This window comes from Stegastes partitus, unplaced genomic scaffold (assembly GCF_000690725.1).
Source record: "Stegastes partitus isolate 25-593 unplaced genomic scaffold, Stegastes_partitus-1.0.2 Scaffold229, whole genome shotgun sequence".
Taxonomy (NCBI): domain Eukaryota; kingdom Metazoa; phylum Chordata; class Actinopteri; family Pomacentridae; genus Stegastes; species Stegastes partitus.
Window position 1 is genome coordinate 78413 of NW_007577960.1, and position 16805 is coordinate 95217.

The window sequence follows — 16805 nt, forward strand, 5'->3', positions numbered from 1 at the left end:
TTGTTATTTATTTGGCAAATAAACTGAAACAGCTAAATAGTCCTTTTTCCACACATAGTAATAATAAACCTTCATATCTTGTATGGCCTCCTTTGACCTTGAAAACTGCTTGTATTCTGGCATCAAAACGTTCTCCAGCTTTTCTGCATATAGAAACACGACGATGCTGACCGAAGAGTTCAAACATGGACTTGTCCATCCGGAGGACCTTCTTCCAGTTCAGTGTTTGTGCTTCCTGGCAAATCCGAGGTGTTTCTGGATGTTTACAGGCCTCAATAATGGCTTCTTAGCAGCTCTTCTTCCCTTTAAGCCTTCTTCCATCAGTCATCTCTTATGGTCATTCTGGAGACTTTGTCAGATTCTGATCTAGAAGCATTCATCTCTGCCTGAAGATCAGCAGCGGTCTTCCTTCTGTCTCTAGTCCTTCAAGTCTTGAGGTGTCTGACATCTGCTTCAGTTAACTTTCATTTCCTGCCTTTTCCTTGGAGCATTTTCTCAGAACCAGCCTCATTAATTGACTCCAAATCATACTTGACCACACTGTGAGAACACTTTCTGTCTTTCCCTGTTTGTCTCAGAGACCATCCAGCATCGTGAAGTGCTTTAATGTGGACTCAGCTCTCAACGCTTTACTATTTTGAATAGGAATGAGGAATTTCAAGCTGAGGTCACCTTTTCATATCTAAATCTGAGCCGGCCCACTGGGCTTCTCTGGGAAGTCAGAAATAAATCAAGTAAAACATTCAACCATTAAAACTAATTTTTCCGTTCAGAAATGCAAGTAAATAACAATTTTTAAAGTTTTTTTTAAACAGTAAATTTGAAAGTTCATGGATAACAAGAATAATTATATTTTACCATTAAAAATATAATTTTCCTTAAAGAGCTTCTACATGCTGTCGTAATCACATAAAACATCCATCCATTATCTATACACCACTTAATCCTCACTGGGGTTGTGAGTGGGGCAGGAACCTATCCCAGCTGACTCAGGGTGAAGGCAGGAGACACCCTGGACAGGTTGCCAGTCTATCACAGGGCTACACTTAGAGACAGACAACCGAGCACACTCACATTCACACCTACGGACAATTCAGAAACATCGATTAACCTCAACATGTTTTTGGACTGTGTGGGAGGAAGCCGGAGAACCCAGAGAGAACCCACGCTGTATGGGGAGAACATGCAAACTCCACGCAGAAAGATTCCGGTGCCCCTACTGGGACGCGAACCGGCAACCTTCTTGCTGCGAGGCAACAGTGCTAACCAACTGCGTCACCTTGCAGCCCACATAAAACATGATTTTGGTAATTACCAATGCTGTTAATTTAGGGCAGCTGTGGCATATATAGTGTGAGCAGAATTAGATGGGTGTTAACTGTCCAATATCGAAGTCTGCATCGGTACTGTGAAAACCATGACCCTTAATGGATGGTGTAATAACCAAAGCAGTTGAGGCTAGTCCATTCAAGCATTAGTAAAAAAATAACTACATTTTATAGTTAATCCTATACTGAGCAGGTAGCTGACATAAGCATGCCAAGAAAGGTAAAATATGCTCCTGCTTAGGTGTAATACTCGGGAATTTAGCTGCACTATTTTGAACCTACGGCAACCTACAAATTATTTTCTGGCCCATTCCAACATGCCATTATTGCAAAAGTCTGGACTCAAAGTAGTAAAAGCATGGGTCACCTTCTCAAAGCAAAGGAATGTTTGACTGTGGATAAAACTCTTAGTTAGAAAAAGCTGGTGATTTGATTTGCACTGTATCAAATGGGGTAGTGAGGTCGAGCAAAATATGGATTGATGATGGACTGAGCTCAACAAGTCACACAGTCAAGACACCAAGAGATTTTGTGTTTTACACATTTATAAGGCTGTTTTCATTGTCAAATTTGACAAAAACTTTAACAGAAATTCTAGCAGTTGACATAAAATAGATGTCAGACTATAGTGTTATTTTAGAGCAGTGCAACTAAACTGGCTTTCTGCTTTGAGTGGATGTAATACATCTGTATTAAATGACAAATGTGGTTTGAGTTAAGAAACAAATACACTCTGAAGTAAGAGCATTACATTAGAGCACTACTTCATCGACTCCATGACACTGTATGAGAGAATGATGGAAACCGCCCGAGGCAGCAGAGCTCTATGTTTGTGTTTATAGGTTTCCATTGGGATTGGTTCATATTTATAGATTTCATGTTGCAGTAAAACTCTTCTGTCTGACATGTTCTCAAAACAAACAGAGGAATTGAATATTTTTCCTTACTTTATCCAGGTGACAATACGTCAGAATATTTATTACTTTGCTTTCTTAAAGTTTTTAATCACCAAAGAAAACACTTGCTGTACATATGACGCAGTGATGGATGGAGGAGGGAAGAAACGTTTATGCATCAAACTGTAATTCTTATCATAATGTAAGGAAAATGTGGCTTCATCTTCACATTAAAAACTGTCAGTATCAATAAAATCAAATAGATGAAAATAATGTCTATTGTCTTTTGAATTTGTATTGCTATGACATAATGTGCTGTCCTTAAAACTCAGTTTTACCCACAAAGAACTCACTGCATGGCAATCAATGTCTGTGTATGTCTGGTTACATGCAACGTTAGTTATAACGTCTGTTGTTATCTCATTTTTCTCCAGTTTTGGGATGATCCATGATGGGGAGGGGAATCCTTGTCGCAAGACAGAGGGCAACATTATGTCCCCTACTCTGGCTGGTAACAATGGGGTCTTCTCCTGGTCTACCTGCAGTCGACAGTACCTCAGCCGCTTCCTTGGGTAGGCCTAACTCCCAAACACAGTTCCGTTTATCAGTCAGTTGTTGTGGCTCTCCTTTCCTGACTGATACAGGTGATGTGCTTTGTTCACCAGAACAGCCCAGGCCTCCTGTCTCGTGGACGAGCCCAAGCAGATCGGTCAATACAAGTATCCCGAGCAGCTTCCTGGGCAGCTGTATGACGCAGACACGCAGTGCAAGTGGCAGTTTGGCTCCAAGGCCAAACTATGCAGCCTTGATTTTGTCAAGGTAAGATATTCACCCTATGCATTTTTTAAAATGAATTTTAGTTATGGTTAGCTCATGCTAGTTGCTGTGGTAGCCTGTACACTGTTTGTCCTTATTGGACATAACTGCAGTTCTCTGCTGACCCTGGAGTAGGTACTTTTTGCTCCTCCATTCCCATTCAGGTACTAGCATACACTCTTTATCTTGTTAACCTTTATTTGATGACTGAGATTTATTGTAATCTCTTTTCTGAGAACACCCTTGGCAAAAGGCTGTATTATTTTGGAATACAAACCAACAATGATATTACACAGGAAGAAGAAAAAGGAGAAAGATCATTTTTCCAACAGGTCATTAAACTAACCCTGTGTTGAGCTATACAGAACCAAATCTATAGAGACTGAATAGTCCTGGTTTTACATGGACCAACAGTCCTTAATCATTCGCTATTCATGTATTTCTTTGCCTACACTGAGACTCACCAGAGCCTCCAATAATGAGACGGAGCACCCCCAGATCATATAGGGGCCTGAATTGTCTGCTTTACAGCGCTAATGATGCAGTGCTAAACTGGCACTTCATTAATTAGCATAATCTTTGCACATCAACCTCCAACCCCCCACATTTGACCCTCCATTAAAATCCATTCCATCATCTGAAAGGGAAACACCCCCCTTCCCTTGCCCCGAATCTTTATAGTCTTGTTAAAGGCCTTTATTCTCGGTGCATTCAGTGGTTCTGATTCACATGTAAATGCTGTTTAAAATACTTGCAGGGCTGTAATTGCTGGGAAATTGACTTTGCCAGATTGTATATATGACTATATGACGGATTAGCTCACATAACAGCGCCTTGGCTGTCTGCAACTTCCCCAGATCCCTCATATGTTTCCCGAACAGAAGATCAAATACGACATCTGCATTTCTTTGACCTGCGTAGTCTCTGGTGGTGGGGGGGTTGCATTAACCTAGAGGCTAATTTCCAGTGGATGGACTGCCTTTTCCACTTTTTTCTTATTCCCGAGAGGCTCATGTACAAGGATTTTCAGCACGCTGGCGTGGCTGTCACCCACCTGCTCGATGTCACAGTAGTAGAACCGCATGAGGACAAAGACTGAAAAACACACAGGAGCTGTCTCCCCTGTTCTTAGCCCCCGTCCTTTCTGGTTCCTCTCTCATTGCCAGTTGCAGTTGGGCGGGTTGCCAGACCCTGCCGCCTGTCTCTCGACCCCAGCTCTCCCTCTGTGCTCACTCGCTCGCTCTGTCTCTGTATTGTTGGGTCAGATGACACATACAATTATAGCTTGTTTCATTAAAGAAGCTCAGTGATTAAATTTGACACCGAGGCTTTGTGGAGAAGCCTATTGGAGGCGGTGGGGGCTTTTCGACCAGCGTGATGGTGGTCTTGGCAAGAAGCAGGTGCTGTCGGGTCAGAGTAGAGGAAGGAGGGGAGGAACGTGATGTCAAAAGTTGTCACAACTGGTGATAGCAGAAAACACCCTATCTGATGAATATTTCACTGTGTGTGTGTGTGTGTGTGTGTGTGTGTGTGTGTCCGTGTGTGTCTGTGTGTGTTGTTTAACAGGACATCTGCAAGTCGCTGTGGTGTCACCGCACAGGGCACCGGTGTGAGACCAAGTTCATGCCTGCTGCAGAAGGCACCAACTGTGGTCTGGACATGGTGAGGAAAGATCCTTTTGTTCCTGTGAAGGATAGCAGCAGCCAGTTTCTCAATCGCACTCAATTACTCGCTTCATTTTAATTAGACACCATGCATACACTTCTAATGAGTGGACAAATTAGGACAAATATGGGCCTAGCATTGAAATGTTGTTTTTTTGCTGTGTCAAAGTCAATTCTTGCATCTTAAAGAGAGAGTACAGCGATCCAACTAGATACTTACTTGATTAACACAGGAGTTCCTAATATTGTTTATCCATGCTGCTCACACATGCGTGTACTCCTGCAGAAGTACTCTGGGCACTGTTCATGCTTCCACTTGGACTACATGTTCAATTCACGTATAGAAGGAGGATACTGAGAGAAGGAGAGAGGTGGTGATGTGTGTGAGCGCAGGGTTTGGCTTGGATCAGTTGAGTGTGGTGCGCAGTCAATGTATGTGTGTGTGTGTGTGTGCATGTGCTGTGTGTAAATGGTAAATGGACTGCACTTACATAGCACTTTTCTACCTTAGCGGCACTCAAAGCAATGTTTACAATGTTTTGTCATTCACCTATTCACACACATTCATACACTAATGGCGACAGAGCTGCCATGCAAGGCACTAAGCTGCCATTGGGAGCAACTTTGGGTTCAGTGTCTTGCCCAAGGACACTTCGACTGTGGAGGGGCAGGGGATCGAACTGTCAACCTTATGATCAGAGGACAACCGCTCTACCACCTGAGCCACAGCCGCCCTTTGTGTGTGTGTGCATGTGTGTGTTTTGGAGTGTGGGTGTCCAGGTGTGGTGCTGGGCATTTGTCCAAACCAGGAAACTCAGGCAAGAGGCCCGGGCCAGTGCTCAAGTACTGATAAGAAAGCTATTTCTGTTGTCCTCTCTTCTTTCATTCCCTTGTTTCTCTTCTCTTCTCTCCAGTGGTGTCGAAGGGGTCAGTGTGTTAAATATGGGGAGCACGGTCCGAGAGCGGTCCATGGCCAGTGGTCAACGTGGTCCCAGTGGTCTGACTGCTCCAGAACCTGTGGAGGAGGAGTCATGTACAGGGAGCGATCCTGTACCAGCCCAAGGTATACACACACTTCCACACGCTCACAAAGTTTTCTAATCTAATTCATCGCCTCCATTTTAATGCTTTAGACGAGATTAAGCAGCCAAACAGATGACAAAATAATTCATGCTGTCATCCAGCTGCTTACTCAGTACTCTGAGTTGCAGTGTGGGCCAGAAAGTAATTCTTGAAGGCCTCATGTCCCAAAAACCTCCGTCTCTGAACACCTGAAAGCGCTGTCTGCCAGGTAGCTGTCAGCATAGATATGTGCACACATTCTGTATGTGAACACACACACTCACACACATGCGCTGATAACCGCTCACATCAGTCAGGCTGACAGTCCAGACAGACAGACAATCTCTCCCCATGCTCCAGACAAGGAAAACCTCCTAATAGCAGGCTCTTTTCTCTGAAAGCTGCCAAGACAGTTAGCAAATGTCCCCTATTGCTGCTCACTCACACAAGTATAATTCTGCATAATTCTGCAGACCCAGATCCCACAGAGCATATCTCTTTGTTAGCTCTGAGCGTGTCATTACAAGCACGTGAGAGATTCTCAGTTTTAAAGTCGTATTTCATAACAGACGTGCAGTCCTCTTTGTTATTCCCCAGACCACCTGGAGATTTATTGGATGTTTTCAGACCTTTAGTTCACTTTCATTTAACACACAATAGATTTATTGTTGTTTTTCTGTCACTGCAGTGCGATCAAGTAATGGTGCGGTTGATTGACTTGGCTCAGCTCTCACAACATTGGGCCTTCAAATGTAATACAACTGGACTGTCTGCAATGGGATATTTAGGGGCATAATTAATTTCCTGATCATTCATTCCCTTGTCAGACTGTGGAGTATGTGTAATCCGTAGACCAAAGTCAGTCCTATAGGCCAGCGGTCCCCAACCACTGGGCCGCGGACCGGTACCGGGCTGTGGGTCATTTGGTACTGGACTGCACAGAAAGAATAAAAACATTTTATTGGTTTATGTTTATTTCCGGTGGAGTCTGCAGGGTGTTTTATTTTGAAAAATGGCAAACTCGTCTTCCCATCACTTCCGTTTGTTCTTGTTTCCCGCACTTGAAGGTCAGTTTTTATGCTCGGCCATGAAACGTAGCCATCAGTCAAAAACAAATGTCTCAGGAGAGCTGCTTTGGAAAGTGGGAGAGACTCGATACTGAGACAGAAGACAAAGTAAACACATATTTAGCAACAAAAAGTAATTTCATTTATTTATGAAACTCTTTAATAGAAAAAAAAAACAGTTTTTTGTTATCTGTACAATGACCGGTCCGTAGAAAAATTTCTTGCTAAAAACCAGTCCGTGGTGCAAAAAAGGTTGAAGACTGCTGCTATAGGGGTCATTATTTTGCAGAGTTTTGCTGTTTAGAGTTTAAAGTCTTCTTCCTCGAAGAACATTTAAACTAGCAATTTCCTCCACACTGTGACACAGGATGGTGGAACAAATTAACACTGTTTTTATTTTTGCCTGTTGGACTCAGTCAATTAACAGAAAACCAAGTCAACATGAATTCGTAGACAGCGTCTCTAATGTTTTTCCTAGTTGTACTTCTAGCCATCTGTCAGTTGAATTGTAAACTTTCTAAATATTTAGGAAAAATTAGGAAGAATTGACAACAATTCAACGAAACAGCATTACCATGTACAAGTCTTTCTATACATGAGCACACTCAGCTACACACACACACAACAGAACCAGATCATGGTACAGGAAGTTTCCGGTCAATAGCGGCCAACCTCCAAGGATGCTGCACCACCTTGCTTGATAGACAGATGTAAAACTTTATGACTTAGGAGTCTGTGTATTGTTTTTGCCATCATCACAACAAACACAATGTTGATACCCATAAAAACCACAAAAATTGCTTCCGACAGATCAGAAATGAGTGGCAAACCTATCCTCCTAACGCTCCAGATGTTTGGATCAAAACTGACCCATTTTCAAGTTCAGATGTGTGAAACATATTGCACCTTGAATGTTTTTTGGTCAAAACAAGTGTGTGCTTCATTACATCCTCCACAATGATATACTGAAAACAATAAAACACACTGTGATCGGTGGCTTTTAAACCAAAGTTGCAGCCGCAGTGTTATGGGTCAAATATGACCCAGCATGAATTACAAAAATACAGTTTTAGAGGGTTTCTTTCAAAACTGCATGGTTTTCAGTAAAAACAAAAGCTAATTAACCAGTTTTAACAGCTGGTTAGCAGATGAGACAAGACTGGGTTGTCTTACAATGAAGACCAGAGCCAGTAGTTTGTTGGAAACACATGGTCCTTTGTTCTTTATTCATTGTTTTCCAACCATGCTGACAGAAGACAATGAAAGTATGACCCAGCAGGATGAGAGTTACCTGTTTTGATGTGCTGCAGACAAACTTTGACTAAGAAGCATTAAAATGTATGGGTATGAAATTCAAACAGAACTCTCACCTGTATTTTATGTCTCATGCTACCTACTGCAGTATAACCTCAGCAGCAAAAACCCTGTGCATTATTCCAGCTCAAGGCTGTTTTCACATTTCAGTCATTTCTACCACACAGTCACAGTCAATTGCCATTTTAAGCACCATTTCAGTTTCATTTCATAATTCAATTTCAACAGGCACTTCAACGATGACTTTCGGCCTCTATTTCTAATGGTTCAAATGCAAATTTTCAGCTGAGCGCTCACTCATGCATTTTCTTCAGAAAATGTAGCTGTCTCTGTTTTTTTCATTATGCCGTTTCATCATATCAGCTCCATTAAAGAGTCCATTCAGCTATTCATGGGCTCCCACTAGATCATCCTCTTTACTCCACTGGCTTCATCACTGCTTACTTAACAGCGCGGCAGACACTGATGTGGCTGTTCTATCCGTCACAGCCGACTCGTCTCCTAATCCCTCTGAGGGATCAAAGACGTTTTCAGAGGCAGGCCGGCCCTCATATGATACACATTATACACAATGACTGGCAGACCGAAAAGGGCCACAGAGCCTTTTCAACCAGGTTATCTGTCAAGTTCATTTATCATTTCTGTGGCACTAAAGAGAGCTTTGTAGAGACAGCCGCTGAAAGAATAGGCTGATGCTGCTAAACGGTGAATTATGGGGTCAGTGGGACAGGAAAGGGATGGAAAGATGGTGAGGGTTAAATATTAAATCCAATAATGCCACATCATGATATTATTATCAGAGTATATACAGTGGGCCAGCTAGTTGTCAAAACCCCAAGAACTCTGAAGTGAAGGTAATAAAACTAGACCAGTGCATGTCTTAATACAGCATCTCTTCAACTCCATCAACATTCTCAACCTCCAACCACAGATCTCAGCTACACAGACACACTCAGACTGTATCCCGCCTGCATCATGTACCCATGAGTCACGTTTTAGTCCCTGACTCATGACATTCAAAGTGTGTTTGTCCCCAGTAATCTCTGCGATTATTTCTGCTCTTAATCTAAGCAGAACAAGAAGGATTAGCCTGAATCTCACTGCTTGTCTGAAATGTCATCTTCAGCCCCACACTGAACTGTCTGGACAGTCTGGGGTGTCCTGAAATCTCATGAAAAGTGATTTTCAAACTTATTTAGTCCTTGCAAATCTAGATGAAATGGAAAATTGTGTTGGTGTCGAATTTGTGCTATTTGGAAGTTGACTTGTACATTTTCACCTCTGCCCTGCAACAAAATCTTCACTCAGCAGGAGCAGTCTTTAAATCACTTCATTCTGCACAAAGTCATTCGTTTTGTGAGATGAGCATGTGTATTTTGCTCAGTCTTGTAAAAGACCTCTATGGGATCAGCTGATTAAAGCCTGCCGTTCTAGGAGTCGCTCCAAGACGAAAAATGAATCTTCTCCCTTTACCTCCCTTCCTCCACCTCCCTCCCTGCTCCTTCATTCCCCATAGACCACCTGCCAGATCAAACACAGTCAGCCTAATCCTCCCCAACAAGCCTGGGAGATTAGGTTCACGATCTTGACCTGGTTTTGTTGGGAGCACATTTTGCCACACATTCGATTTAATAGGGTGCACGATCAGATGGACTCTTTTGGTGGAGTCTCCCGAAAGACTTGTAAAGGTGTTTAACAGGGGTTAGGCCCACAGCACAGTAGCAGAGTGTAGATCTATTTGCATGTGTGTGAAATGCAGAGTGGGAAATCCTAAGAGGGGCATGGAGAGACTCGGTGACTCAAGAAGACTAGACATTGTGACCTCTGACCTACAGAAGTTCTGTCTCAGCTTCTGTCGTCGGGCAGATTTACCAGGCTACCGAGACATTTAAGCCCCGCTAAGGGTCCTGATGGCTGCAACGGGACTGTGGCATAGAGAGAGAAAAGGATTGACTGAATACACATACTAAAAACTTGCCATATCTGGTTTCTCTCTTGTTGTTGGAAGCAGATTTACAGTTGTAGAAAAGATGAAAAGGAGAATAGAAAGAGAAATGAGGAGTGTCGTGAAACTCAGGGCTAGACAGTCCATAGAATTGGATTCAACTATCATTCTAAAGTAAACTGTCTTCAGTGCTGCTCTGATCGGGAGGCCTTGACTGACGGAGTATACGATGCAGTCCCCTGCTGGCCCGCCGTAAGCACATTACCATATGGGCTGCGTTTGTCTGCTGCGAAGTCTTAATAGGATCAGGACTATGAGAACCTAGGCCAAATTCCCCCTTCTCACCAAGGGAAGCAAGATCGTCACAGAGTAGATTTACACACACACACACGCCTTGAATGGAGCTGCATCACAGTTGGCAGCTGAGGCACTCTGTGATTGAGTCCAGGTCTGAATGGAGGGAATGAACAGTGAGAGTAAAAGGAAAATGCAGTCAACATGCATGTTTGCTTCTCATTGTTGCCGACATCCATTTCACAGACATTTTCAATACAGTTGCAGAAAATTCAAAAGAAATATGTCTCTAGTGCCTTCTCCTTGTGGTGTTTACCGTTTCTATTAGGCACTTTTTCAGTTCCTTTGCCAAAGCATTTCATTACATTGTAACACTTAGTCAACTGTTTTTATTAGAGATGTTTGCGCACCATGGTTCCCCAGTCTCTGAGTGTGTCTTTTTGTGTGTGCAGGGCCACTTTGGTAAACAGCTAAACTCAATTTTCTCTGTTGGTGGTTGTGTTGGAATGCCTGGCATGAGTTTAGAAAGGCTGAGAAGTCTGACATGGCATCCTGATGTTCATAAAATGTCAAGACTCTGCTTGTCATTTTATGGTTTTCGTGACATATTAAAGGCCCTTTCTCAGTTTATGTTCTGTGCTTCCTTTTATTCCCATGAATGAATACATGGCATCAAAACGTGACATGGCATTCGACTCCAATATGTTCCACCTCTCCACCAAGTGCCATGACAACACAAGCAGAAAGATGAATACACTCTTCATATCCCTCTGTCTTGGCTCTTGCCTTGGCAGAAAAATGAACTTATTTCTTGGAAGTCAATTCTGTCCGAAACGTAAAGCTTAAAAACAGTTTGTTTTTTATGGTGGTTTATGTGCTGGAATGTTTCGTAGCCAGGTGTGGTGACATTGTAGAGTCAGGTTGCCAAGCAACCGCTGAAGACTAGAAACTGCGCCTTACTATCGAAAGGGCCTATAGACAAAAGATGATTTTCTCCAGTTTTAGGTTAAGCATCTTCTGCCTATAACTTCACATTTAATGGACAGAGATGTTGAGTGCACAGTTGTAGCAACATCTAATTCTCAGCATGAAGACAATTAAATGATTAAGCAAAACTGTTAAACTAATCTGTTCCTTTAGGATAGTCATGTCCACATTTGCTGATGACCGAAAAAAATATCAGAAACACCTGCCTAATATGGTCTTAGTCCTCCATGTGCCAAAATTGCTCCGAACAATCACGGAAAGGCTCTACTAGATCTTTGAAGGTGTCCTATGGTGTTTAGCACCAATATCTTAACAAAAGGTCCTTTAAAGCCTCAGGTATACTGCCTTGTGGAGGCATACTTGGACACCTGCAGCCACCATGGACATATACTTATAATTATTATACTATTCTCTAGTTTGCTTGGACCTGCACTCTTATCCATGTGCAGTACATATGCAAGTCTACATATTCCACACATGCACACTACTGCCAAATGTGCAGTGTAGTGTCGTGGCTGATGCTCCTCTTGTGGACTTGGGAGATCACAAAATGTACATGATGCAGGCACTTGCATACCTGCAGGTGCTGAAAGTATAATGCTTACCTATGTCCCATAAGTTGCAAATGGGATCGACTCTGGATCAGACCTGATCCAGCACATATCCCGACAGCCTGTTGCTGGCTAATGGTTTGTCCCTACTCAGACCATTGTCATTAAGAATTGTTGTTTCAGAGTTGCTCTGACTACTCGTGTTGCATTACAACTTGGTCTATGTCAAAGTGACTCATATTTGTACCCATTTCTCTCACATCCAGCACTTTGATTAAGAGAACCAATTGTTCCCTTATAGCCTAAAACATCTGAGACCTTGACATGTACTGCTGTTTCTGATATGAGGACTTTGCTGAATTTCATTATTTTGTTAATGAGCACAGAAAAACAACAAGCTATCTCACAGGGAAGCTTTAGTGGGCCTTGTCCACTGATCAGCTGTCTCCTCTGAGAGCTAAACTGTTACCTTGGAGCACTGAATTTAGTGCTGTAACTGCAGTGATGTTATCGATACACTTCAACAGTACTATAACAAAAAGACAAACTCAGCTTCTCTCCTCCATCGTCCCTGTCTTGTCTTGTCTTGTCTTGTCTTCCACCCAGGCCACAGAACAACGGTAAATTTTGCTCTGGCTCCAGCCGTCTCAACCAGCTGTGCAACACTCGGCCCTGTCCCCTCGGCGCTGTGGACTTCCGGGCCCAACAGTGCGCTGAGTACAACAGCAAGCCCTTCAGGGGCTGGTACTATAAGTGGAAGCCCTATACCAAAGTGGATGGTAAGGTGGTGAGCTGATTAGAACACAGAGTCTGTTCAGTACTGGGTTTCATTTATGCATAACTTGCTCTGTACATGTATTTACACTTTTTTTTGTCAATCAAGAGATTTTTTTTATCCTTTAAATATGTGGCACTTCTTTAGGACATACAGTGATTTATTGTATTCATGGCGCATACTGGTTATTATTTCAAGAAAACAAAGCTCCTAAACACACAGTGAATTGCTGATTTCTCTGAGCAAGCTTTTTCTTGTCTTAATTCTGCACATCTTTTATATTCTGCGCCCCGCTGTACTCTGCTACTCAAAATTTCTTTTATAAAGTGTTTCTGTAATGCCAGCCTCTATTTACTGCTGCACTGATTAGGGTCAAAAAGCTGGAGGAAACTGTCCCTGTGTGTAATGTGCATGGCAGACATGTAGCCACCTGCACCCTCTGACACAGTGGGGATAGATTTAAAAAGGAAGCCTGCGGGCCAGCTTTGTTACATAGAGCAAGAGCGAGAGAGTGCAGTGAAGGAGAGCAGTGTGTTTGGCTGCCGTCCCAGGCCTGTTTAAGCTGTTGATGAATGGAGGGTGATGCAGAGAGGAACAGATTTTGAACTGCCTTCTGGGTCCTTGGGCCAAGTCACCTTCACCGTCATTTATTTTAATCAAAGACGGCTGTAGAGACTTGTCTGTGATAACTGATCTGAACTACAAAATAAACCTGTAGCCCCACATCAATACCCCTGGGTGCATTCAGAGTCAGTTCCTCTTTTTTCTACTTCAGCCTCAGCAGGAGCTGTATATCCTGTATGCGTAACAGGTTGCAGTAAAGTAGACTCTGTAACTTTAATCTGACCAGATCATAGAATGACTGTGGTCAATCAATAGCTTGCTAATTTTCCTGATGCTACCTTTCTTGTTGATGTTCCTCTGTCCAATTATTGTCTCTATAGATGAAGACATCTGTAAGCTCTACTGCATTGCAGAGGACTTTGACTTCTTCTTCGCCATGTCCAGCAAAGTCAAAGATGGCACCTCCTGCTCAGACCACAATGGAGATGTCTGCATTGATGGAGTGTGTGAGGTACATTGGCTGAACTGATTCAGTGCACTCGAGAGTGAAACTTTTTTCTCCTTGCTCTCTCAGCAAAAGCTTTTTGTATTCAGCTGTGACAAAGTTCAGATCAGTAAATCAGTGAAGAATCAGAGCAGTGCTTCTACTGATAAAAGTTAAAATATACATTTTAAAGCCAGTTCATTGACCTTTCCTTTTACTTTTACTGCAGTATAAAACATGATTGCTTTGAGCAGTTTGAGTGCGTTCAATTCTGAACAATATTTTTTACTTTGTTTCAGTATCTTGTCTGTTTTTCTGTTTCTCTATGTTGCCATTTTTATTTTTCCTGATGTTTCGTATAATTTTCAAGTCCCTCTCTGGTTGTTAATTATACCCATAAAACCTCACCTCTATGTATCAAAGTGACATATTGATCAGTCTGAATCCGTGTTTTTGACACTGTCATTGGTACACTGCAATTTTAAGGTGGAAATACTCAGCCATGGCGTTGACCACTTATTTTGCTTATGATATGCCTTCTAACATAAAAAAGCACCTCATGAACATGTTAGCATGATAAAAACGGAAAAAAAGGATTTTAAACAGAAGGGTCAGAGGGCTGTGCAGCATCTTGCCAGCGTGGTTGTAAGGTTCTCTTAATCCAGATTCCAGGTGAAGACATCAGCATAGATGGAGTTAAAGTTAATTCCATTAGCTGGTTGACTTTTTCTGACTCTGCCCACACTGATGGCATGATGGTTTTTGTATCTGTGTGTTTAGGCAGTGGGGTGTGATCAGATGTTGGGCTCCAAGGCCTCGCTGGATGCTTGTGGAGTCTGTAGAGGAGACAACTCCACCTGCAAGTTCTTCAAAGGCCAGTACACCCTCCAACACCGGGCCAACGGTAAGCTTGTCTTTGTTGTTGTTCGCAGTGTGTCTGTACATGTATTTCCTCAAGAGAAAGAGAGACTTAAGCAGACAAACAAGGACAGACAGTAAAACCACGGACAGACACAGACATGTAATCCCCTTCATAATGGACTGACTCAGCAGTGAAAACATTGAATTCATGATAGTAGCAGGATGAAACATGTCATAAGAATGACCAAACAGTAATAAACAAATGTGTAATCATGATTTGGTCATGCCTTTTCTTTCCTCTACTTTGTTGCCCAGAGTATTACTCCATGGTAACAGTCCCAGCTGGGGCTCGAAGCATTCGCCTTCAGGAAATGGAAGTCTCCACCAGCTACCTGGCGGTCCGATCACTGAAGAGGAAGTACTACCTGACCGGGGACTGGACTGTGGACTGGCCAGGGAAGTTCCCCTTTGGTGGCACCGTGTTCGACTACCAGCGCTCTTTCAACAAGCCGGAGAGCCTGTATGCTGCTGGACCTACTAATGAGACGCTAGTGTTTGAAGTAAGCCGCCGCTGCTGGGTGACGTCCGTTTATTGCAATTGACAGTGACAGGGTCCCTGGCAGAGCTGCTGCTCCTGTTTTTTTTTTAGTGCCTGGACATGGTGAGGCTTAGATGAAAAAAGAAGTTTGGATAGTATGGAGGACATGGGTGGTTGTAACTGCCTGCAAATCCTCTGAGGGATTCTGCTTGTTTATGTTAAGAATGATGTGGGGATGGATCGGTGCTGTGGAACGCTTTAATTGAAGAGCCTTTGGAGTTCCAACAGCCCTATGCTGTACAGAGCAATCATCTTTCACAGCTGCTGTCTCTGAAACCGGTTGTTGTTCTTTTTTTTTTTTTTTAAATGTAAAGGGGCGTTCAGAACGAGCACAAAACTAAAGGCTGAGTCACTTTGTCACATAAATTTGACAGCTGGTGTGCAGGATGATTTTATATCTCTCAAGCTTATTCATAGACTGCAGATAGCCGTACATAGAACTTCAGTGTCAGTCACTCCGGCAGAGAATTGTAGTAGAGAAAATATGTGCTTTTGTAATTTGGGTGAAGCAGGCCTTTATGCATTAGCAGAATGACAGTGGAATAATAATGTACACATCACAGAGCGAGTTGTGGCTCAATTAGTGTAACGCTGCCTTTGTGCCACTGGCACTATTCAGATCAGTCTCACATGGCAGAGGCTTGACCCTTGTTTACAGGCAGGACAGCTTCTTGGTACTGCCAGCTCCAGTGTAGACACAGTCACGTGTTTTACGTCCATACTTAAACCATGGATGTGGCCCCCGTGGGCAGTGACCTCAAAAGTGCTTTGTTGCAGCCATGTGATTTGAGGCTAATAGAGCGAGTAAAATCCCCAAGTCAACTGCCCTTTAGAGGCAGGGATGAAAAGTAGAAAATCAGATGGTTGCTTGAAGTGAGATGTTCTGCACAGCATAGCAGGTGAGTTATAAGCTGATGGTGCTTTTTTTCCTTTTTTTTTTTGGCTTCACGTTTGTAATCAGTGATGTGTTAGAAACCAGAGCTTTGAGGGAAGTGCAAGTCTTCATCTGTCCTGAAGCAGCAAAATGTGATGCTGGACAGGCATATCCTCCTGACAGCAAAACTAATATTCGACAAGTGGCGGAGTCATTCAAGGGTTTCAGTAAATGCCAGTGGGGAGTGTGGGATGTTCTTCTCACATAACTTTGTCAGCAGAAGCATCTATTTTCTCTTGACCCCTGAACCCTAGCTGTGAAAACAGAAGTAGAAACCAGGTGAAGAGTAGACAGTCATTTTCGCCCTTCACCATGGGTGAAGTGATATTCATGTAATAGTGAGTCTCCCCTTAGTCCCTTGGGCTACTGAAATACTGCAATTAAAGCAGGAATGATTGGCCTGTAAATCCAGGAGAAATACAAGTGCGGTATTTCCAAAGTGCCTGGCTGGTCACTTGTTTGGCCATCAGGAACTATCCAAGTGTCTATGTAGCTATTTTAGAGAAAAGGCTTCTGTCTGCGGGCAGTTTAGTGGAGTCAGTGTTGCAATTGGCATTTGAAAGACACATTGTTGTTCTGAAAAATGAAGGCTTGCAGAAATGTGGAGAGATGTACGCATAGTAGGGCTGGTCCGAATAGCAATTTCTGGTCCAAATAGCAATTTC

At 42.9% G+C, this 16805-nt stretch overlaps 1 protein-coding gene across 2 annotated transcripts in view; it reads left to right on the forward strand.

Moving 5' to 3' along the window:
* adamts18 (ADAM metallopeptidase with thrombospondin type 1 motif, 18) overlaps positions 1-16805 on the forward strand; it is a 75476-nt gene that overhangs the window by 27013 nt on the left and 31658 nt on the right. For both annotated transcript variants that reach the window (XM_008281310.1, XM_008281311.1), the window contains exons 9-16: positions 2659-2796; positions 2890-3043; positions 4607-4702; positions 5619-5767; positions 12531-12703; positions 13644-13774; positions 14528-14651; positions 14924-15168. In XM_008281310.1, coding sequence (XP_008279532.1) covers positions 2659-2796; positions 2890-3043; positions 4607-4702; positions 5619-5767; positions 12531-12703; positions 13644-13774; positions 14528-14651; positions 14924-15168 — 1210 coding nt within the window. The remainder of the gene's footprint in view (positions 1-2658; positions 2797-2889; positions 3044-4606; positions 4703-5618; positions 5768-12530; positions 12704-13643; positions 13775-14527; positions 14652-14923; positions 15169-16805) is intronic.